This window comes from Gossypium arboreum, chromosome 5 (genome assembly GCF_025698485.1).
Source record: "Gossypium arboreum isolate Shixiya-1 chromosome 5, ASM2569848v2, whole genome shotgun sequence".
NCBI lineage: Eukaryota > Viridiplantae > Streptophyta > Magnoliopsida > Malvales > Malvaceae > Gossypium > Gossypium arboreum.
This window is the reverse complement of record NC_069074.1, coordinates 57,004,267-57,029,914: the sequence shown is the minus strand read 5'-3', so window position 1 is coordinate 57,029,914 and position 25,648 is coordinate 57,004,267. Positions and strand designations below refer to the sequence as shown.

Genomic DNA, 25,648 nt, shown 5'->3' with positions numbered 1-25,648 from the left:
TGCTTGGCAAACTACCTTGTGGTTGTTCAGAAATTAACTTAGCGAGCTGTCCAATCTAAGTTTCGAGGCCCTGAATTGATGCTTGTTGATTTTTGAGTGCTGTCTCAGTATTCTGAAAATGAGTTTCTAACACCGAGATGAATTTGGTTAGTATCTCTTCAAGGTTTGGCTTCTTTTCTTGCTAGTAAGGTGGTTGTGAAAACCCGGAGGATGTTGTGGCCTTTGCTTTCCTTGACCGCCCCCTGAGAAATTGGGATGGTTCTTCCAACCTACATTATAAGTGTTACTATATAGGTTATTTTGGGGTCTAAAGTTATTGTTACCCATATATTGCACTTGTTCCTCCTCGATGCTACGGTTGAAGGGTTGATTTTCTGTGCATGCTCCTCCTCCATTCGAATCGCACCTCATCACTGGATGTACCTGAGTAGAACCACACAAACCGTCAATCTTTTTATTTAAGAGTTCTACTTGGTTAGATAGCATAGTAACCGGTAGAGGTTGAAAACACCGGCTGCTTTTGTCAGCTTTGTTCTCATAACTTGCCACTGATAGTTATTCAGTGACATCTCCTCAATAAATTCGTAAGCCGCCTCAAGTGTCTTATTATTGATAGTTCCTCCAGCAGTTGCATCAATCATTTGCTGAGTCGAAGGATTTAGGCCATTATGAAACGTTTGAACCTGTAGCCAAAGCGGTAACCCATGGTGTGGGCACCTTCTCAAAAGGTTCTTGTATCTCTCCCATGCATCATAGAGTGTTTCTAAATCCATCTGTACAAAAGAAGAGATATCATTACGTAATTTGGCTATTTTAGCTGGCGAAAAACATTTTAATCAAAACTTTTCGGTCATTTGTTCCCAAGTAGTGATTGACCCTCGTGGAACGAGTTCAACCATTATTTAGCCTTATTTTTTAACGGAAAGGGATACAACCGAAGGCGAATGGCATCATCAGAAATGCCATTACTTTTAAAGGTATCACAAAATTCTAGGCAATTTGCCAAGTAAGCATTGGAATCCTCGTCCTGCAAACCATCAAATTGAAAAAACTGTTGTATCATTTGTATTGTGTTAGGTTTTACTTCAAAATTATTTGCAACAATAGTAGGTCTAACTATACTTGACTCAGTTCCTGTTAAATTAGGTTTAGCATAATCATACATAGTGTGTGGAGTAGTATTTTGATTTATTGGATCAGCAGCAATCGCAGGAGGTAGCGGATTTTCTTGGTTTTCAGCCATGTCTTCGGTTGTGGTTGAAGTATCTTCCACTTGCTAGTCCTCTATGTATCTTAGGCTTCGCCTTATTTCTCTCCAGTTTTTGCAAACTATGCGGTCGATCTCACCATCAAAACTCAGGATGTTCAGAAAAAAAACTCAAGAAAATACTTTTGGGAAAATTCGATTGATTAAGACAATACCTAAGGAAAAATCCACCTAGACTTCACTTGTTATTTGACTCTGAATCAGACGATTTATTCATTTGACTTGATCCGTAGAATTCCCTAAGTTATATTATTATTTCTCTCGAGACTAATAACGTCTAACCCTAGGTTGAATAACTGAAATCTCTTTCTAATTAGCACCCTAGAATTGCATTAACTCGATCTATGGATTCCCTTATTAGGTTTCACCCTAATCCGATAAAATCTTGTCACCCTATCTCTAGGCGTGCAATCAACTCCACTTAATTATGACAAATTTACTCTTAAACAGGGTCTATTCTTGCTCTGAATGAGAGCTTAACTTGAATCAATATCCTGGAATATCAAAACAAGAATTAAGAACACATAATTAAGAACAAGTCAAATTTTTATCATACAATTCAGATAATAATAACAAGATCTGTCTTAGGTTTCATTCCCCTTAGGTATTTAGGGGGTTTAGTTCATATTTATGAAAGAAAACATCTCAAAAGCATAAAAATAACAAAACATAAGAAAACCCAAAACTCCTGAAGGAGCTTGAAGGGAGATCTCCAGTCTTGATGATGAATCCGGATCTTGAGATGTAACACCCCGAACCCGAGACCATCGCCGGTGTCGGGCACGAGGGGTTAACAAGCCAAGTTCACTTGTTTTGCCCATCCATTTGACATTTTCAGTCAGGCTGGAAAACTGCGTCACTGTCGCCTTAAAAATCATATCTCGAGTTTCAAAACTCAGAAACTGGTTTCGTAAATTTTCCCTGAATTTAGACTCATATATCCATCCATGGATTTATTTCTAGAATTTTTGGTTGGGCCAATTGGTACAGTTTATTAGTTAAAGTCACCCATGTTACAGGGATCGACTGCTCTGACCTTCGCGCGGTATAACTTGAATATCTCTCTGTACAGGGATTTAATGCTGGTTTCGTTTGTTTCTAATGAAACTAGACTCAAAATGGAATCTGTAAATATAAGGTATGTCTCCTAATTCTTTTTGGATAATTTATAGTAAATTTTTAAAGTTGCGACAGGGAACCCAGAAACCATTCTGGCCCTGTCTCACAATAGCTTTAATATCTCTTAACATGTAAGTCCTATGACCATTTCGTTTCTTCCATATGAAAATAGACTCATCAAGTTTCATTTACATAGCTTATTCACTATTTAATTCCATTCCTACGAATTTTGGTGATTTTTCACATTCACGTCACTGCAGCTGGCAGCATCTGTTTTAAGGTAGGTCTTACCTATTTGGTAGTCTCCATGAACCAACTAGTCTTGCCATACATAGGTTCATATATGATCATTTTAACCATGCCAATGGCTGATATATGACCAACATTCCCATTTCCAAGCCATAGCCACATCATGACACCAAATATATACATACAAACCACAATTATTCTAAGTTCATGTTTCCTTTTCGAGCCATTTTCGCATGGCCGTACATACTTACATCACAACATATTTAACAAACAAGGGTAGTCCTATACATGCCATCTCAAGTTCAACCAAAATTTATACCAAAATGGAGGCTTGATAGTGTGGATGACTTCGACTTCAACGATCCCAAATCCGATTGCTTCGAGCGAAATCTAGAAAACTGAGAGCCAAAGCAACGGGGTAAGCACTTTTATGCTTAGTAAGTCTCAAGGAATATAATCAACTCTAATTACAGCAATACATTCACATAGCCAAGTGCATCATTTCATTAATACACATTCTTACTTCACACTTCATCATTATATAATTTCACAAAGTATCAATCAATTCAATAACTGAAATTCATTAGTCGGTTGAGCGAATGTTGCTCAAACATGTCGACTTTCCAATGCACATATATACGTACCTCATTCTTTGGGCTTTTTGAGTGTACTCATTGAATTTATTACAGCAACCAACACTCACCTCCAGCCCAAGATTCTTCGGAACATAACCGGATATAACCACGTGCACAAATGCCTTCGGGTCTTAGCCCGGATAGAATAACTCGCACGAATGCCTTCGGGTCTTAGCCCGGATATAGCCACTAGCACAATTGCCTTCGGGTCTTAACCCGGATATAATTTCCAGCATAATTGTCTTCGGGGCTTAGCCCGGATATTATTCAATTTCTCATGTACACATACATCAATAATCATTGGACATACATATTTCATTTTCGTTACTAAGGCTCAAACGCACATATATTCACAAGCATATTCGCCTTCGGGACTTAGCCCGGGTATCATTCAATTTCTCATACACACATAAATCAATAATCATACACATCCATACTTCATCTCACATAATTCAAGTAAGGTCACTTCTTGAGGACTTACCTAGGATGTTGTCGAACGGCTTTTTCGGCTATTCGATCACTTTCTCCTTCCCTTGTCCAATTGTGGCCTCTAATCTCTTGAGCTAATTCAAACAAATTCAATTTATCAAAACCTCATTGTGCTAGCTTATGGCGAATATGACAAGGAGTTTAAATGGTCATATGGCCACCCTTTAGCTTGAATACACAACGGTCATGCACATTTTATACTACATCAAGCAATTCAATACAATTTATTCGAGCATCAAGGAAATGCTAAGGCCTTCAATAGGCTACCCAAGGCCGAATATTCATGTACATGTTGAGGTCAATTTTGCACTTAATACCTCACAAAACAGCATGCAATTTACTAATTAATGCTTTGCACATTGTGGCCCAAAACTTATAATATAGCATCAAGCACTTATATGTGTGCTAGGTCAATTGTGCTTGCAATTTCACAAGCATTCTTCCACATTTTCTTCTTTAAACCAATTTATTCATCACTTAGTTCATAACCAAAACATAATGTGCAATCATATATATGCATATATGAGCATGACCGAATTTCAAGGTGTCCATAGCCATCCAAAACACAAATTTTAACTAACATGCAAGAAGCATGAATCATGCTCAAGAATGCATCATGGCCGAATATGACAATCATGCTCCTTTTCAACTTCAATCATGATAAAACAAAAAAGAAAGCTCAAAATCTTACTCATGAGTAGACAATCCATCATTGCATGCATCATCATCAAGCTTCACACTTAGCATGCAATGGCTTTATCACCATAACAACTTTGGCCAAATGCCATTTCCATGGCATAACAAAGATTTGAGCCATGGCTAACATGCACATCAAATTAGCAACCAAAACATGCATGAAACTCCCAACACAACCTCATACATACCTTACTCTTGTTGCAAGTTTAGCCAAATTTCCTTCTAGATCTCTTCTAAACAAAGAAAATGAAGCAAAAATCCTTCCTTCTTCCTTAGTATTTTCGGCCAAAGAAGAGAAAATAGGTGAACAAAATTTTTTCTTTGGTTCTCTTTCACTCACGGCAAAAGGGGGAAGGATGAGCAAATTTTGATTTTTTGTTTCTCTTCCTACATGCTTAAATTTTTTATCATTTATCACATCATGCATTAACAAAACATGTCATAACATGTCTTCCTTGCCCATATTCCCTTGTCATGGCCGCCACTATACCATCCTTGGGGAAATTTGACATGCAAATCCCTTATTTTTGCATGCATGCTCAACTAGTCATCACACATTTCCCCATCATACTTTCAAAGTTTACTACTAGGTCCTTTCTAGTGAAATTCACATTTATAATTTCTAAATTGAAACATCAAAATGTCATACACAATTTAACACATATCATAGGCATCAAATTAAATTTTTAATTATTTTTATGCCTCAGTTTTGTGGTCCCGAAACCACATTCCGACTAGGCTCAATTTTGGGCTGTCACAACTCTCCCCCACTTAAGAAATTTTCATCCCCGAAAATCTTACCGGTAAATAGGTTTGGATATCGTTCTTTCATAGTGTTCTCGGTCTCCCAAGTAGCTTCTTCTATCCCGTGCTTGAGCCATAACACTTTCACTAGCGGAACCCGCTTGTTTCGCAACTCTTTCACTTCTCGTGATAGGATACGAATCGGTTCTTCCTCATAACTCATATTAGCTTGAATTTCAATTTCTGATGGACTAATCACGTGCGATGGATCGGATCTATAGCGTCAAGCATCGAAACGTGAAAGACATCGTGAACCTTTTGAGTTCGGGGCAAAATCAAGCGATATGCCACCGGACCGACTCGCTCGATATCTCATATGGTCCAATGAACCTCGGCTCAACTTGCCCTTACGGTAGAACTCGAGTATCTTTTTCCAAGGCGATACCTTGAGAAACACTTTATCACCCACCGATACTCGATATCCTTACGCTTCAGATCCGCGTCGACTTCTCGACGATCGGAGGCTATCTTCAGACTTTCACGGATTACTTTCACTTTCTTCAGCATCCCTAATCAAATCCACCGAAAATCTTGCTTTCACCTCGGTCAAAAACAATGGCGTCGGCATTTACGACCGTATAAGGCCTCGTAGGGTGCCATCTTAATACTTGATTGAAAGTGTTGTTGTGCGAATTCAATCAACGGCAAATACCGCTCCCATGAACCACTAAACTCGAGGACGCAACATCTTAACATATCCTCAAGTATCCGAATTATCCGCCGGATTGACCATCGGTTTGGGGGTGAAAGGCGGTGCTAAATGCAACTTGGTACCCAAAGCTTCTTGCAACTTTTTCCAAAATCGCAAGGTAAATCTCGGATCTCTATCCGACACGATAGAAATAGGCACCCCGTGTAATCTCACAATCTGAGAAACGTACAATTCCGCTAATTTGTCCATTGAAAAATCCGTGCGTACGGGGACAAAGTGGGCCGACTTAGTCAATCGATCTACCACGACCCAAACCGCATCCTTCTTACTTGCGACAATGGCGGTCCGGATACAAGGTCCATTGTGACTCGATCCCATTTCCACTCGGGTATCGTGATTGGTCAAGTAATCTCAAGGCACCGATGTTCCGCTTTCACTTGTTGACATATTAAACATCTCAAACAAAGTCGGAGATGTCTCGCTTCATACCATGCCACCAAAACCGACGTTTCAAATCATTGTACATCTTCGTACTCCCGGGTGGATTGCCATTCGGCTACAATGGGCTTCACTCGAATTATCGAAATGAGTTCAATTCTTTGGGACACACAGACGACTTTTGAACCTCAAACAATCGTCATCGTTGATTTGAAACTCCGAGTCCTTGTTCGAACACACGCAGCCGTTTTGCAACCAACTCGTCATCGACTTTCCGAGCTTCTCGAATTTGGTGTGTCAATAATGGTTTGGCTTTCAATTCAGCCACTAACACACCGTCGGATCGGACGGACAAGTGCACATTCATCGTCGTAAAGTGAATAACGATTTACGACTCAAGGCATCCGCAACCACATTCGCCTTTCCCGGTGATAGTCAATGATCACTCATAATCCTTTAACAGCTCAAGCCAACGTCTTTGTCGCAGATTTAAGTCTCTTTGGGTCATCAAATATTTGAGACTTTTGTGATCCGAGTATACATGGCACCTTTCACCAAATAAGTAATGTCGCCAAATCTTTAAGGCGAATACGATGGCGCCAATTCGAGATCATGAGTCGATAATTTTTCTCATGTGGCTTTAATTGCCTCGACGACAGGCCACAACTCGACCTTCTTGCATTAATACGCAACCTAACCCAAGTAGAGAGGCGTCGCTATAGATGACAAACTCCTTGCCGGACTCGGGTTGCACTAGAATTGGGGCTTCACCAAATAAGTTTTCAGTTGATCGAAACTTTTTGGCATTTTTCCGTCCATTCGAACTTAACGTCCTTTTGGAGTAGCCGTCATCGGCGTGGCTATCGTTGAGAAGCCTTTACAAATCGTCGGTAATAACCGCAAGCCCCAAAAAGCTCGAACCTCAAGAATATTTCTCGAGGCTTCCAATTAAGTATGGCTGAAATTTTATTCGGTCGACTCGAATACCGATCAGATACCACATGACCCAAGAAGCTAACCTCTCTTAAGCGTAACTCACACTTGCTGAACTTAGCATATAATTGCTTGTCCGTAAAATTTGCAGCACTAACCGCAGTGTTCAAATGTTCGGTCTCATTTCTTGAATAGACCAAGATGTCATCAATGAACACGACTACTTAATCGATCCAAATATGGTCTAAAGATCCGATTCATTAAATCCATAAATACCGTAGGGCATTAGTGAGCCAAAACGGCATCACTAGGAACTCATAGTGACCATATCTCATTCGAAGGCGCCTTGGGCACGTCCAATCTCGGATTCGCAATTGATAGTAGCCCGATCTCAAATCTATTTTCGAGAACACCGAGGCTCCCTTCAGTTGATCGAACAAGTCATCAATACGTGGCAACGGATATTTGTTCTTTATCGTCGCTTTATTAAGCTGATGATAGTCGATGCACAGTCGCATGGTTCCATCCTTCTTCTTCACGAACAACACCGCGCACCCCAAGGCGAAAAACTCGGCAAGCAAAACCTCTATCCACCAATTCTTGCAATCGAGCTTTCAACTCCTTTAATTCCGTTGGTGCCATACGATACGGAGCTATCAAAATTGAGTGGTACCAGTACCAATTCGATGCCAAATTCTATTTCCGAACAGTGGTAAACCCGCAATTCTTCGGGAAAACATCCGTATTCACAAACCACGCACAGATTCGGGTTTCTTCTCGATTCCTTGTCATCGAAAGCACGACGCAAGGTACGCTTCGCACCCTTTTCTTACATATTTCTGGGCCAACATCGCTGATATTACAGCTGGAAACCCCTTTAAGTCCGTGGACTTAACCCGAATTATTTCATTATTCGCGCACCTCAAATCGATAGTCTTGCTCTTGCAATTTACAACCGCATCGTGCATGGTCAACCAATCCAAACCAAGAATAACATCGAACTCATCGAACGGCAAAAGCATTAAGTCCGCCGGAAAACAAGAACCTCGGAACACTAGGGGACTTTTCTTGCACACTTTGTTGACAAGCACGTAATGACCCAAGGGTTTGACACCGAATTACAAACTCAATGAGACTCAATAGGCAAAGTCTTCTTGGATGCTAAGGTTTCACATATATATGAATGAGTAGAACCAGGTCAATCAAAGCAATCACATTTGTATTAAAAAGAGTGAAAGTACCGGTAATAACATCCGGAGAGGCAGATCCTCGGCGTGCGCGATGGCATAAGTCCTAGCAGAGCACGAGCCTCGATCCGATGGTAGCATCTCTAGATCCTCTCGGCCGCCAATCGACATTGCCCATATTTCTAGGTGGCCTACCTCGGCAATGGTAGCACCCGGTTTGCACTCGACTTACATTCTGCTCATGCATCCTCGGGCAATCCTTCATAAAGTGGTCGGCCGATCCACACTTATAGCAGGAGCGATCACGAAACCAACAGCTCCCGAATGCCATTTTCCACAATGTGGACACTCACCGCCTCTCGGCGATCATTTCCACCACCGGCGATCGAGGTGACTCGTGTGGTCACAGGGGGTCGATCGCGTCCTCGTCTAGAAAAGCCCGAAACGCCTCTAGACCGGCTCGCATCATCTCGAAATCTCTTCGATGCTTGTTGAAGAGACTTTCCCGAGGACCTCTTCCGGAATTCTCCAGTTCCCACATCAGCTTTTTGTTTCTCCTTTCTAAGCTCTTCGGCTTTACAAGCTCGCTCAACAAGTACTACGAACTCTCGTATCTCGAGAATGCCAACAAACATCCTTATATCATCATTCAGCCCATCCTCGAGCGTTTACACATGATAGCTTCGGACGAAATGCATTCTCGCGTCATGGCTAAGCCTCACAAACTTTCGCTCGTAGTCGGTAACGGACATAGAACCTTGCTTAAGATCAAGAAATTCCCTCCGCTTTTGGTCGATGAATCTCGATCGATATACTTTTTTGAACTCGGTTTGAAAGAATTCCCAAGTCACTTGCTCTCTAGGCACCACAAGTCGAGTACTCCACCAATAGTAGGCGGACTCACGTAAAAAGGAGATGGTACACTATAAGCACTCATCGGTGTACAGGATAGCTCATCAAGCACCCGGATAGTGTTATCTAACCAAAATTCAGCTCGCTCGGCATCATCATCATCTGTAGCCTTAAATTCAGTGGCCCCATGTTTTGAATCCTATCGATCGGGGCTTACTTGACCTTATTTGGTCATCAACGGAGGTATTGTAGGTGCAGGGTTGCATTTGTCGGGAATGGAGGTTGTGGAACAGCCGTGTTGGTTCGAATGTATTGATTAAACCATTCGCTTCATCACACTATAAAAGGCTTGCCTAGCCTCGTCATTAGGATTGCTGGCCATAGGTTGAGAGTCCGCCGCGCTGTCCCTTGCGCGGAGCAGCGCCACACTCTCCACATCGTCACTATTGCTCGGTTGGGATCGGGATCCATTGCTATAAACAAACACAAAGTCAAATTGTCGAAATCACCACACTATCGATTCATCATTTAATGGCATGTATAGCTAGACCCCAACACATCACGGTAGTCCTAGAATTGACTAAACCGTGGCTCTGATACCAATAAAATTGTAACACCCCGAACCCGAGACCATCGCCGGTGTCGGGCACGAGGGGTTAACAAGCCAAGTTCACTTGTTTTGCCCATCCATTTGACATTTTCAGTCAGGCTGGAAAACTGCGTCACTGTTGCCTTAAAAATCATATCTTGAGTTTCAAAACTCGGAAACTGGTTTTGTAAATTTTCCCTGAATTTAGACTCATATATCCATCCATGGATTTATTTCTAGAATTTTTGGTTGGGCCAATTGGTACAGTTTATTAGTTAAAGTCACCCATGTTACAGGGATCGACTGCTCTGACCTTCGCGCGGTATAACTTGAATATCTCTCTGTAAAGGGCTTTAATTCTGGTGTCGTTTGTTTCTAATGAAACTAGACTCAAAATGGAATCTGTACATATAAGGTATGTCTCCTAATTCTTTTTGTATAATTTATAGTAAATTTTTAAAGTTGCGACAGGGAACCCAGAAACCATTCTGGCCCTGTCTAACAATAGCTTTAATATCTCTTAACATGTAAGTCCTATGACCATTTCGTTTCTTCCATATGAAAATAGACTCATCAAGGTTCATTTACATAGCTTATTCACTATTTAATTCCATTCCTACGAATTTTGGTGATTTTTCACATTCACGTCACTGCAGCTGGCAGCATCTGTTTTTAAGGTAGGTCTTACCTATTTGGTAGTCTCCATGAACCAACTAGTCTTGCCATACATAGGTTCATATATGATCATTTTAACCATGCCAATGGCTGATCATATGACCAACATTCCCATTTCCAAGCCATAGCCACATCATGACACCAAATATATACATACAAACCACAATTATTCTAAGTTCATGTTTCCCTTTTCGAGCCATTTTCGCATGGCCGTACATACTTACATCACAACATATTTAACAAACAAGGGTAGTCCTATACATGCCATCTCAAGTTCAACCAAAATTTATACCAAAATGGAGGCTTGATAGTGTGGATGACTTCGACTTCAACGATCCCAAATCCGATTGCTTCGAGCGAAATCTAGAAAACTGAGAGCCAAAGCAACGGGGTAAGCACTTTTATGCTTAGTAAGTCTCAAGGAATATAATCAACTCTAATTACAGCAATACATTCACATAGCCAAGTGCATCATTTCATTAATACACATTCTTACTTCACACTTCATCATTATATAATTTCACAAAGTATCAATCAATTCAATAACTGAAATTCATTAGTCGGTTGAGCGAATGTTGCTCAAACATGTCGACTTTCCAATGCACATATATACGCACCTCATTCTTTGGGCTTTTGAGTGTACTCATTGAATTTATTACAGTAACCAACACTCACCTCCAGCCCAAGATTCTTGAACATAACCGGATATAACCACGTGCACAAATGCCTTCGGTCTTAGCCCGGATAGAATAACTCGCATACGAATGCCTTGGTCTTAGCCCGGATATAGCCACTAGCACAATTGCCTTCGGGTCTTAACCCGGATATAATTTCCAGCATAATTGTCTTCGGGCTTAGCCCGGATATTATTCAATTTCTCATGTACACATACATCAATAATCATTGGACATACATATTTCATTTTCCTTTACTAAGCCTCAAACGAACATATATTCACAAGCATATTCGCCTTCGAGACTTAGCCCGGGTATCATTCAATTTCTCATACACACATAAATCAATAATCATACACATCCATACTTCATCTCACATAATTCAAGTAAGGTCACTTCTTGAGGACTTACCTAGGATGTTGTCGAACGGCTTTTTCGGCTATTCGATCACTTTCTCCTTCCCCTTGTCCAATTGTGGCCCTCTAAGCTCTTGAGCTAATTCAAACAAATTCAATTTATTAAAACCTCATTGTGCTAGCTTATGGCCGAATATGACAAGGAGTTTAAATGGTCATATGGCCACCCTTTAGCTTGAATACACAACGGTCATGCACATTTTATACTACATCAAGCAATTCAATACAATTTATTCGAGCATCAAGGAAATGCTAAGGCCTTCAATAGGCTACCCAAGGCCGAATATTCATGTACATGTTGAGGTCAATTTTGCACTTAATACCTCACAAAAACAGCATGCCAATTTACTAATTAATGCTTTGCACATTGTGGCCCAAAACTTATAATATAGCATCAAGCACTTATATGTGTGCTAGGCCGAATTGTGCTTGCAATTTCACAAGCATTCTTCCACATTTTCTTCTTTAAACCAATTTATTCATCACTTAGTTCATAACCAAAACATAATGTGCAATCATATATATGCATATATGAGCATGACCGAATTTCAAGGTGTCCATAGCCATCCAAAACACAAATTTTAACTAACATGCAAGAAGCATGAATCATGCTCAAGAATGCATCATGGCCGAATATGACAATCATGCTCCTTTTCAACTTCAATCATGATAAAACAAAAAAGAAAGCTCAAAATCTTACTCATGAGTAGACAATCCATCATTGCATGCATCATCATCAAGCTTCACACTTAGCATGCAATGGCTTTATCACCATAACAACTTTGGCCAAATGCCATTTCCATGGCATAATAAACATTTGAGCCATGGCTAACATGCACATCAAATTAGCAACCAAAACATGCATGAAACTCCCAACACAACCTCATACATACCTTACTCTTGTTGCAAGTTTAGCCAAATTTCCTTCTAGATCTCTTCTAAACAAAGAAAATGAAGCAAAAATCCTTCCTTCTTCCTTAGTATTTTCGGCCAAAGAAGAGAAAAATAGGTGAACAAAATTTTTTTCTTTGGTTCTCTTTCACTCACGGCAAAAGGGGGGGAAGGATGAGCAAATTTTTGATTTTTTTGTTTCTCTTCCTACATGCTTAAATTTTTTATCATTTATCACATCATGCATTAACAAAACATGTCATAACATGTCTTCCTTGCCCATATTCCCTTGTCATGGCCGGCCACTATACCATCCTTGGGGAAATTTGACATGCAAATCCCTTATTTTTGCATGCATGCTCAACTAGTCATCACACATTTCCCCATCATACTTTCAAAGTTTACTACTAGGTCCTTTCTAGTGAAATTCACATTTATAATTTCTAAATTGAAACATCAAAATGTCATACACAATTTAACACATATCATAGGCATCAAATTAAATTTTTAATTATTTTTATGCCTCGGTTTTGTGGTCCCGAAACCACATTCCGACTAGGGTCAATTTTGGGCTGTCACATGAGATGGATCAATCGGCTTTCATTGAGTAATTCCTTGCTTCCTACTCTGCATCCCCCTCCTAAGTGCCTTCTCAAGTGTTTAAATAGGCTTTTGAATGCCTAAGAGCCCTAAAAATTGGCCTTTTCTGAATAAGACTAAACTTGGACACGGCAGGGACACGCCCGTGTGACACACCCGTGTGCGATTACTCCAGCCCGTGGTCTAGGCTGTTAAATAGGCATGGGCTTGTGGTCTACCCGTGTAAGTCGTGCTTCGATCCTGCTAAATTGACACAGCCATGTGACATGCCCGTGTGAGGAAGTCCAAGCCGTGTTGTTTTCCCATGTGTGTCCATTTTCTCTGTTTTCGGCCCGTTTCTGGCTCTTTGTACTCTCCTATGCTCACCTATGTATAAAACATGAAATTAAAGGATTTGGAGCATCAAATTCACCAAATCTAAGGAGAAATCATTCGTAAATGCGCTAAGCATGGGATAAAAATATGTATAAATTACGGTTTATTAGCTGCCTTGACATCCATTTTCCAAATCTTATAATCAAGAGCCACCGCTATGGATAGTAATATGTGAATTGACTTGAGCATAGCAATTGTAGAGAAGGTTTTTTTGAAATCGATACCTTCTCTCTGAGTATAATCTTTTGCTACAAGTCTAGCCTTATAAGTTTCTACTTTTTCATCTGCATTTCTTTTCCCCTAGAAGATCTACTTATGCCCTATGGGTTTAAGTCTACAAGCTCCTACACTGAGTTGGAATGCATAGAGTCCATTTAAGTGTTTATAGATATTTCCCTATACTGTTGACCATTTGCATGTCTAGTATTAGGAGTTGGATCTGAACCATTTTCGTAGAGTTTCTTGAAAGCTCTTCGAGTACCACTTTACTCCAAGGCTTAAAGTCATTCATGTAACTTTATTCAAGGAAAATAGCATGAGTTGACACTTTAACAGTTTTCTCTTTCAGGTTATAAAACAAGCCACCCTTTGTTCCCTTTGGATATCCTACAAACATGCACAATTTTGTCTGTGAGTCCAACTTCTTCTCATATTTATCCAATATGTGGGCTGGGCATCCCCAAATCCTTAAATGTTTTAGACTTGGCTTCCTACCATACCCAATTTGTATGGAGTTTTCAATGCTACCTTAGTTGGCACATCATTCAAAATATAATAAGTTGTTTATACCGCATATCCCTAAAAAAGATTGGCAACTTCAAATAACTTAACATCAAACGTACCATGTCTCAAAATGTTAAATTCCTTCTCTTTGCCAAGCCATTCTATTGTGGAGTGCTTGGCTCGATTAACTGGGATAGAATCGCATTCTCTATATGGTACCCCAAGAACTCATCAAATAAATATTCCGCACCTCGATCAGACTGAAATGCCTTTATGGGTAAACCTAGTTGTTTCTCCACTTCCACATGAAAATCTTTAAATTTATCAAAGGTTTCACTCTTATGGTGCATCAGTTATACATACCCATATCTGGAATAGTGATCAATAATGGTTACGTAATACTCGTAATAACCTCTTACACTAACATTCATGTGGCCATATATGTCAGTGTGCACTAGTTCGAGGGGTTTTCCTTCCATTGTTACTTTTTCATTAAAAGATCGCTTTGTGACAGCCCAAAATTGACCCTAGTCGGGAAGTGGTTTCGGGACCGCTAAACCGAGTCACTGAAATGTTTGAACATAATATTTATTGTCTAGAATATGTATTTATGAATGTGTGAAAATTTTAAGCTTCGATTTAGTCGATTGCATGTGAATTCAGTTATTAGGACTTGTGTGACACTTTTGAAATGTGATAGGCTAATCTATAAGGACCTAATAGTGCATGAAATCAAAGGAGGACTTGCATGTCAAATTTCCCCTAATAGCTAGTGGCCGCCATGACAAGGATTATGGGCAAAAACATGTCATAAAACATGTTGGGACAATGGTGTATATAAGAAAAAAATAAAATAATGAGCATGGGAATTGAATAATGAAAGGGAAGAAAAAAAAAAAGGAGAATGGTGAGTGTCCCCCCCCGTTGCCGTGAGTTGAAGAAGAGAAAAGAAAAAAAAATTTGTTCATCTTTTTCATTCTCTCTTGACCGAAAATTCTAAGGAAGAAGAGGAGTTCTTGCTTCATGTTTGGTTTGGAAGAGGATTAGGAAGAGGTTTGGCCATACTTGTATCAAGATTAAGGTATGTTTGATGTTGTGCCATGAGATTCATGCATGTTTTTGGTTGCTAACTTGATGTTCTTATTAGCCCATGGTTCAAATCCTTGCTATGTCATGGGGTGGTATTCGCCAAGGTGGATTTTGTGTTAATGCCATTGCATGTTAAATATGAAGCTTGCTAATGATACATGTGATGGTGGATTGATGGCTCTTGGACTTTCTTTTTAGCATTTTTGAGTGAGACATTAAGTTCTTTGTTTAACCATGACCAAAATTGAAACGGTATGGTGTTGTGATGTATTCGGCCATGGTACATCCATAAGTATAATTTATGCTTATTGCATGGTAGGTAAGATTTGTGTTTTGGATTTATGTTCATGTTTAGTTATAATCAACTTTGAGATTCGGCTCTAGCATATATATATATATATATATATATATATATATATATATATGCTTGCACATGATGTATTGGTATGACATATATACTATCTCAAGGTATATATTTTCATATGATGATGTTTCGGTTATGAAGTAAATGATTGATGCGTATTGAGTTACAATATGGAATGCGTTAGTTAGTAAAATGTATGCCGCTTATGTGTGGTATTAAGTGTATAATTGGCCTCAACATGGACATGCATATTCGCCACATGAGGGGATTGGTGTGCATGCATTCGGTTAGAGGCAAGCATATTGATGCCTATTCTTGGCTTGGAAAATTTGGCTAAGGAGAGTACTAACTAATGTGTTGAGTTTGATTCATGATTTCCGTACATATGTGACTTTAAGGTCTAATGAAAATATGTGGGCTAAGTACCTTGAATTTCCTCTTCGATGCTCAAATGATTAAATCAATTTATTTGTTAAATTAAGCTCAAGAGCAAAGGGAGCTAAATCCGATAAAGGGAAGGAAAAAGTGGTCGAATAGCCATCGGAATCATTCGACAATATCCGAGGTAAGTTCTTGAGTAATAGAGCTTAAATTATGATTTGATTAGATCATGTCTCAAGTAAATCAAATCATGCTCTTTGTGTGTGGATATTGAACCGAAATGTGCAAGAGTGATAAGTGTATTGTATTTGAGTTTTGCTAATGAAAATGAAATACTGAATGTGTCATGATTTAGTGTTAAATGTGCATGTTTATTCGAATGGTGTCCGGCTAAGTCCCAAGGCTTTTGTGCTAAGTGACTAAATCCGGGTCAACTCCAAAGGCATTTGTGCGAGTTACCAAAACGGGTTAAGTCCCAAGGCATTCGTGCGAAGTTATTAAATCCGGGCTAATTCAAGAAGGCAATTGTGCGAATCACTATAACCGGCTATGTCCCAAGACAATCGAGTGAGTCGCTATATCCGGTTAAATTCAAGGTACGTGATTCGAATGAGCAATCTTGCTGAAAAATTTCAGTTAATACGCTTGTAAAAATTCCAGCAATGAGGTATGTTCGTATGTGCTTGAATTAGTTGAGCCCTTACAAGTAAGTATTCACTCGGTTGATAAACGAGCTACCGCCTTTGGCTAAGTTGATCTTTGTGTATGAACATAAGGGTTGGTAATGTGAAGTAAGTATGATATTGAGAATGTGTGCATATGAAATTATCCGCTTAGCTATATGAATGCTATGCTTTTGTTGGGCTGGAATCCTTGCTCAAAACTTACTAAGCATAAATTGCTTACTCTTTCTTTGTTCTCTGCTTTATAGATTTTGGCTCGTTAGCTATCGGACTCGGGATTTTTGGAAGTCGAAGTCTCCCACACTATCAAAGCCCCCTTTTGGTACAAATTTTGGTTGAGCTTTGAAATGGCATGTATAGGACTACCCTTTTGTTGTTTTTCGAGTACATTTTGTGATGTATGTGTATGTGACCATGCGAAAATGGCGATAGAAGTGGAGTATGGCATTAGACCATTTGTGTTTATGTATATATGTATGGTTTCATGATGTGACTATGGACTGGAATGGAAGTGTTGGGCAATGATCAGCCCTTGGAATGGCTAAATATGATCATATGTGGACCTATGTATGACAAAACTCTAGTTGGTCCATGCAAACCACGACATAGGTAAAGTTTACCTTGAAAACAGATGCTAACAGCAGCAGTGGTGTGGATGTGAAAAATCACTAAAAATAGCAGGAATGGAATTAAATAGTGAATAAATTATATAAATGAGCCTTGATGAATCTACTTTCATATGGAAGAAACGAAACTGTCATATGAGTTGTATGTTAAGAGATATTTAGGTATTCGTGAAACAGGGCCAGAACGGTTTCTGGATTCCCTATTCCGAATTTGGAAATTCATTATAAATTAACCAGAAATAATTAGGAGTCATGCCATATATGTATAGATTCCTCTTTGAGTCTAGTTTCTATAGAAACAAACGGTATCAGTATTGAAGCCCTGTACAGGGAGATATTCAAGTTGTAACGCGCGAAGGTCAGTGTAGTCGACCCCTGTAACATGGGAGACTTTAACTAATAAACTGTACTAATTGGCTCACCAAAAATTCTAGAAAAAAATATGTAGATGGAAATATGAGTCTAGTTTCAGGGAAAAATTACAAAACTTATTTTCATATGATTTTTAAAAAGCGACAAAGGACGCAAAGAACCAGCTTGTCTCTCGAAATTTTTTTATGGACTGTGAAAACAATTAAGTTAAGTCTGTGTGCACCTTGTGTTCGACTCCGGTAACGGACTCGGGTACGGGGTGTTACAATTTTATTGTCATCTTACATTCCAAGCAAGATTCACATTGTAGAATATCAACTTTTCTAAGAAAACTTAATATGTCATTTTTTTCAAGTCTAGTGATTCTTTCTCGGTTAACATGACCAAGTTTCAAATGCCAAAGGTACACCTCATTAGAGTGATAAATTTTAAGTCTTTTATTTGTTATTTCAGTCTCAAACAGTGTGTACATCTTTGGTTTGATAAAATAGAGATTATTCAACATCCATCCATTACAGATAAGGCTGTGATTTCTAAATATTGCAATTCCATCATTAAAAGTCATAGTCAAGCCATTTTTATATAAACATGCATCAAAAATTAAGTTTATTTTGAAACTTGGTACATAGAAAATGGTTTTTAAAATAATATTCCTAAAATTATCAAAATAAATATGTACATTTCCCACTACTTCAACTGCCACACTTGCCCCTTTCCTGATCCATAACAATAAGCTCTTATCTTTAATATCTTCCATCTTCTTGAACCCCTGCAAAGAAACACAAACATGATTTGTGGCTCCCGAGTCAATGACCTAAGAATCTATTGAATATTCCACTAAACAAGCATTCCTTGTTGTCTTGACCCAATAACCTTTTCCTTTGCTAACTAGGTATTCCTTCCACTCCTTACAGTTTGTCTTAAAGTGTCATTTTTTGTTGTAGAAGAAGCATTTAGACTTAGATAAGTCTTTAGGCTTACTAGTTCTCTTCCTTTCCACTTGTGGTGGCCCAGAGATCTTAGCCTTGCCTTTCTTAATGCATGTTCCCTTCCTTTTTGTAGAAGAAGCAACGACTATATTTGCTTTTGCTCTTCAGACCACTAACAGCCATTCAACAACAACTCATAGGATTGTAACTCCTTCATGACTTGTATAAGTGTCAAGTTTTTATTGCCAAGGTTATATGCGGCCCGAAAACCAACAAAATCCTTGGACAAGCTTTTAGACACCATCTCTATTTAGGTGTTTTGGTCCAAATTGGCCTCATATTCTGCGGCCTCGACAAAGTATCCTACAAGAGTGATCATATGGTATTTGTCAAGAGTGTCGGGCTTTTTCTGGACATTCATTAAGTTAATTATATCATACTGTCGAGCCAAGGTAGCTTGGCCTCCAAACATGTCTTCTAGCTTATCTAGAATTACTTTAGCAGTCTTACAACTCTCTAGTTGCTTATATAGAGTGTTGGTCATGCTTGCCAGCATATAGCAATAAGCTATCTTATCAAACTCTTCCCAAAATTTTCTAGCCTCAGCTTGTGTGGCCAGAGGGCACTTAGTATCAAGAATTGCTTTAAGTTTCTCACATCTCAAGACAATTATCATGTTCCTTTTCCGTTCTTTATAGTTGTTTTCATTCAATTTGTTTTTAGTGAGTATGTTTAATAAATGAGTTGGTTCTATTTTCAAAATTAAAATAAAACATTCATATATTAATACCTTTGTATTAAGCAAATGTTTGAAAAAGTTTTGCAGCATTACAATATGCATTAAGATGATGCATGCATCCTACATTAAACCTTAAAAATATTTTTAAGTTGTTACAATGATAAGTCCCACACCTAATGAATCAAGCCATCGTGAGGTGATCATGATCAACTAGTAAGAACATGGATTTCCATCTAATTAGTACATGAACCTAAATCCTTAGGCATTGAAACGTACTAATAATCATGTAATGTTTGGTCACCATTCTAACTTAGGTAGAGCTTCATGGGGAGTTACTTAACTAGAAGATCTTGAGTGTATAAACATCAACACAACACCTATAACATCATGCACCACAAATGACTCATCGTGGGGCAATCTCATCGAGTAGCATGCTTTGACTAGTTGTCCTCTTTTGAAGATAGAATTTCTTGACCTATCGTATGATAATGCCTACCATAAGGGTTGATCCGATTATCATTTGATCAGAATTTTTTTTCTTTTTTTAGGAAATATCCTCTGTGAAATACACATAGTAATCTTATTGTGGGGTAGTGCACTTGCTATGTCATCACAAGAGACCATTGATGGAGGCCATAGGTCTTATTTAAGGACCTTCTCCCACTAAATATTTTAAAAACATGCAAGGTTATTAATTTACGATTTCAGCCATGAATGATTAATATATGCATGACAAGTACATGTGACATTCTTTCCTAAACTGTATGGCATGCTTGTCTTACATATGCATGACATGCTGTGGAAATTTTATACTCTTGACATTCATTTATTCATAAAATCAACAATTTTGATTCTCCATAGTTTTTCTTTTTAGGGAAAAATCGAAGACGTGAATGTGAATCGTGCACTAGGTAGGGTCCCAAGAAAGGGACAGGTAAGGTCCTAAGAACAGGTGAAACGACGGAAATGTGCAAGTGTACACAATCGTAACAAGTAATAAAATAACAAGTAAATGTCGAGTTATCGTACCCACATGGATCGTGAAAAGAATTATTTATTAATGCAATTTTAAAAACACTTTGGTGAAGAAACATATTTTGATTTGAGGAGGTGATTAAAACTAGGATTTTAGCTAAGTAAAATAAACAAAAATAAAATAAAAGGTTCCAATGTTGTAACACCCCAAACCCAGCCTAGACGTTATGGCCGACTCTGGCGGTGTCACATTGAAGTGTTCTTCGAAATTGTGATTTCATTGAAAAACCCTTCTTACTATTTAAAACTTGTGTAAAGTCTCAGTTTGTGTTCATTTAATTTTAAAACGTGGTTCATTGAAAAGTTAATGACTTTTAAAACATTACTAATTTCGTTGAAAATCTCTTTCAGTTGCGAAAGCTAATTTAAATTAAAGAAGTTTGAAACATATATTTCTGAAAACAGTAATTGGTTTGAAAACACGTCTTTTCCTATACTAGCAGTTTAGGGTGAGTAATCAAAAGCCCATTTAAAATTAAATCCCACAAATGGTCTTATTACAAACCATAAATCCCAAAGTCAAAAATATGAATAAGTAATTTAACGTAGCAGCAGTAGGAGCAGTCATGTGGCCATCTCTGAGTCCCTCGCAGCACCGATCCTCCTAACGCTGGGGACTACCTGTACAGTTGAAAACAGGGTGAGTTTACGAAAACTCAGTGTGTAATCCCCTCCTAATATAAAAATAGTCAGTCATAATAACAGTATACAGAAGTAGTCTGGGCCAAAGCGCATTACAGAATCAGAGGCCGAATATATGTGGACCTAAGCCCAATACAGTAACAGTGTCAGTAACAGGAATGCAACAGTGCAATTATGCAACCCATCCCAATCCAGCCAACACACCACCCGTACCAACAAACACACCGTGTGGGGATAACATCGACCCACCCAACCAGCACACCAATATCACAAAGAATGCGCCAAGAATAGAAACATAGCAGGTGCCAAGAATAGTATCACAGAAGGTCGCAAGAATGTAATGGCTAAGAGCCATATATATGATAGCTATAAGCTATAAACAGGATAGCACTGTAACACCCCTAAATCGTATCCGTCGCCGAAATAGGGTTATGAAGTATTACTAATCATATCATAGTTCTTACTAATATGCATTACATTTTATAATTTAAAATTTTCATTCACATCAATGCTCATATTATTGTCTAATACCAAATCTTAAATCACTTAACATTTATTTGCTGACATAGTTTAAAACACAAATCAATATATGTAAAAAAACATATTACATATATAACAAAACAAATTATCAATTTTTTAAATGGTATTCGAATACTTAATAAAAGACAAGCATTTCACTTCATACTTCTATGCAAACAAATATACAAAGTCAATTAAGTCATTTAGTTGGTTTTGTCAAATATCATATTCGGCTTTAACAATTTCATGACCTCACAAATAACCAACGAATCTCTATACCATGCGCATATCACATCCACTATAATAAAAGCACATATAAAAATCTCGTTTAACATATCATAACGAAGCACCTCAATACACATAACAATTGTCAATAACCAAATCCCTAAAATAAATTTAAGCCTAAAATGACAAACTCTTCATGATAAATAAATTATACATCATATATAATATTAATATAGTCACTATATGAATTTCAAATTTACCTCTTGCATAAGTACCTAGATTTTTATAATTAAAGCATAACTTATCTTTGCACAGTTTACAATTATTATACCCACATGGTCGAAACATTTAGCAATTTTACAAACATTATATATAATGGTTATACTATTAATATAGACTCAAAATAAGTTAACATAATATCTACAATTCGTTCGGCTATAAATATATAAAGACATCCAAAACATATTCAGATAAACTTTACAACAAGTCATACTTATGATTTAATAAACAATTCAACACAAATGAGATGCAAATTCGTTCCACCCATTTAACTAATCCATAATTCACATGAACTTTTCTCTCAAATGGGACCAAATTTGAAGCATGCTCATAAATATCCAATTTCATCATCCTTTCAAGTATATAATACCTACCACAATTACCATGCATTCAAGGCACACAACATTTTAACTAAAATGTACATAAACCATAAGTAATATAACCGACTTTAAACATAAAGATTAAGCTATTTTCGCATGGCTTTATACACAACTAAAATTCATCTTTTCAGAAACACACTTCAGCCTATACATGCCATAATTCGAGTTTAACTCCTAGAGTTACCAAAATAATAGATAGTGTGATGAGCTTTATTGACGATCCCTGAGCTTTTAACTTGATTCCAAAATCTATAAAACAAAGACAAATACACACACAATAAGCTATATAAGCTTAGTAATTCATAAGCAAACAAACAAACCGATAATATAATCAATTTATTATAACCAACCAAATTACAATATCATTATCAAGCTTATTTTCAACTTTCAACTTCAATAATAATATACCTAAACAGAAATATTTATTACCTTGGCCGAATGTTCACAAGGCTAAGTAATCAAATTATTGTTCAATTTTTAAAGCCAAATTATCATCATAAAACCTAATACACATACCTTTGTATAAACAAGCTTTTAAATCAAGATAAAATTTATATACACACATTAACTAAATAACCGAATATTTAAGGTCATTATACATATATATGCAAAAATAAAATTACACCAACGAGGATCATAATTCTTGTCCATAGGGCCGAATACACATGACATATTAACACATATACTTGTAATTAATTTCATAACACTCACTTACCTTGTTGGAAATAAATAATAAACTAATACATACCTGATCCCTTAACTAATTTTACATATTTTTCCCCACTTGTCGATGCCCGATGAACCATTCGAAATTGGGTAGGACACTTGGATAATCATACATGTATCGTACAATGCCAACGTCCCAGACGTAGTCTTACATGTAATCACATATCGATGCCATTATCCCAGACAGGGTCTTATTTGTACACATACATCTGAATCACATATCGATTCCATGGTCTTACTCGCACACATATATCGGAATCCCATGTCATGACATATGTATCCTAACTATTCCTAAGGTTCACACTGGGCTTTCGAATGTCGTAGCTTGGTCGAAATGAACTTGGAATGTGGTAACCAAGCTTATTCATATTTGGCCATAGTATTTATGGCTTCATACATTTCATTCCAGCGTACATATTTAATATTAAACTACAATTAAACAGGTTTATTTGCTTATAAACTTACCTCGGACGTTATAGAACGGAGCAGGGGAGCTAGTCGACAATTTTCGCTTTTCCCCGATCAAAATCTGATTTCTTTGGTTCTTGATCTAAAGATATTCAAATTAAGATCATTCAAACATATTTTCATTCAATTTAGTCCAAAAACACATAAATGAGAAAATTACCATTTTACCCCTGACATTTACATTTTTTACAATTTAGTCCCTATTGCACAAAACACAAAATACATAAAATTTCAAGATACCCATGTTTGATCAAATCTTACCCATTACCATACAAGCCCATATATTTCATTTATTTCACATTTTAGTCCCTCAAATTATTATTTTTGCAATTTAGTCCTAATTACTCAAAATAATCAAAAACTCCAATACAAAATATGTTAATCTAAAACATATCTTTCATATTTCATCATCAAACAACAAAAACCACAAGCTATCAATAATGGAATAACTCAAAATATTCATCAAAATCAAAAATTAAAGCTTGGGTCTTGAAGATTATTAAGCAACGATCTCAAAAACGTAGAAATTATCAAAAACTGAACAAAAACGAACCTTGATTGAGCTTGATTATAAGTCGAACCCTAACTTCTCTTCTTTGTTTTGCTTTAATAAATTTCGACAATGAGAAAGTATATGCACTTATGTTTTTTATTTTATTTTTTATGCTATGTTTTATATTATAACATATTACCACATAATTTACTAGTTTACCATTAGCTTAAGTTATTTATATATCACCTATTAATGACCGAATGTGTCCATGTAAGGATCAAAGGTATATTTGCATTATAAGTGCCTCCATTAATAAAGACAACAAGAATTAAGTACTTCCACATTTAACCACCAGATTTTTATTTTACGCGATTAACTCCTTTTATTTAATCGGACACTCAAACGATAAAATTAAATCACAAAAATTTCATAGATATAAATTCACACAAAATAAACGCAGAAAATAATTTTTAAATATTTTTCTGACTCAGATTCGTGATCCTGAAATCACCGTTCTGACTAGGGTCTAAATCAGGCTGTTACAGGCACAAAGCCATCAGTAGCTGTAGTATGATCTGCACAGAGCCATCAGTTGGTAATATGATCGGTATAGAGCCATCAGTAACAGTAATATGATAGGCACAGAGCCATGAAGAAGATGGCACGAAGCCATAATCGGGATGGAACAAAGCCATCTTCAGAATGGCACAGAGCCATAATCAGATCAAGTGGCTTAAAGCTGTCAGTAGGTCCATAGTCGTCTCGCTCGACCCGTACGACCTTAACAAAATAGTCCACAATCGTCTCGTGTGACCCGTGCAGCCTTAACAAAATAGTCCACAGTCATCTTGTGTGACCCGTACGATCCTATCAGAACTTCCTCTGTATCAATGTCCCAACCCCATGAAATATGTCGTGTATGTCATGCTCAATCATCACACGTGTATGCATAATGGCCATGCTTAGTAACAAGCATTTAATCATATATTAAAAGCATAGCAGTCGTACAACCACCGTCAAGTTAGTTAAAACACAGTCATACGACCACAGTCAAATCGGTCAAATTCATAATCTAAGTCGGTCATTTACCCACAAGGGCAAAACAGTCATTTTTCCTTAAAGGGGTATTTCGGTAATTTTACAAACTGAGGGCATTTCGGTAATCTTACAAATCGGGGGTCTTAACGACCCAACAGATGGTCCACCGTCACCTCGAGCGACTTAAGTAACCTAAATACACAAAACAGTATAAGTGGGCCGAAGACCCATTACTCGGCCCAAGTGGGCCCACACACTTGTGTGGCCCATTTAACCCAGAAATAGCCACAGCTATGTGAACATCACAGTCCAAACAACATTTACTACATCACATACATTTATCCGTGTGGCCTAGAGCCCATTGGGCCTATATAGCCCATTTAGCCCAACAAGGCC

At 37.7% G+C, this 25,648-nt stretch overlaps 1 protein-coding gene and 1 non-coding gene across 2 annotated transcripts; one reads left to right on the top strand and one right to left on the bottom strand.

Annotated features, from left to right (window-relative positions):
* The first annotated feature begins 699 nt into the window (after positions 1-699).
* On the top strand, positions 700-806 carry LOC128293443 (small nucleolar RNA R71). Its single transcript, XR_008283625.1, has one exon. It is a non-coding gene; the product is annotated as a small nucleolar RNA R71 (small nucleolar RNA).
* Positions 807-19,018: 18,212 nt separating this feature from the next.
* LOC128292679 (uncharacterized) lies at positions 19,019-19,384 on the bottom strand. Its single transcript, XM_053027575.1, has one exon. The coding sequence runs from the start codon at positions 19,382-19,384 to the stop codon at positions 19,019-19,021; it is 366 nt and encodes a 121-aa protein (XP_052883535.1).
* Positions 19,385-25,648: the final 6,264 nt, after the last annotated feature.

What these genes read in the sequence shown, in the direction of transcription:
- LOC128292679 (XM_053027575.1), bottom strand. Translation starts at nt 19,384, where the DNA reads ATGATAATTGTCTTGAGATGTGAGAAACTTAAAGCAATTCTTGATACT.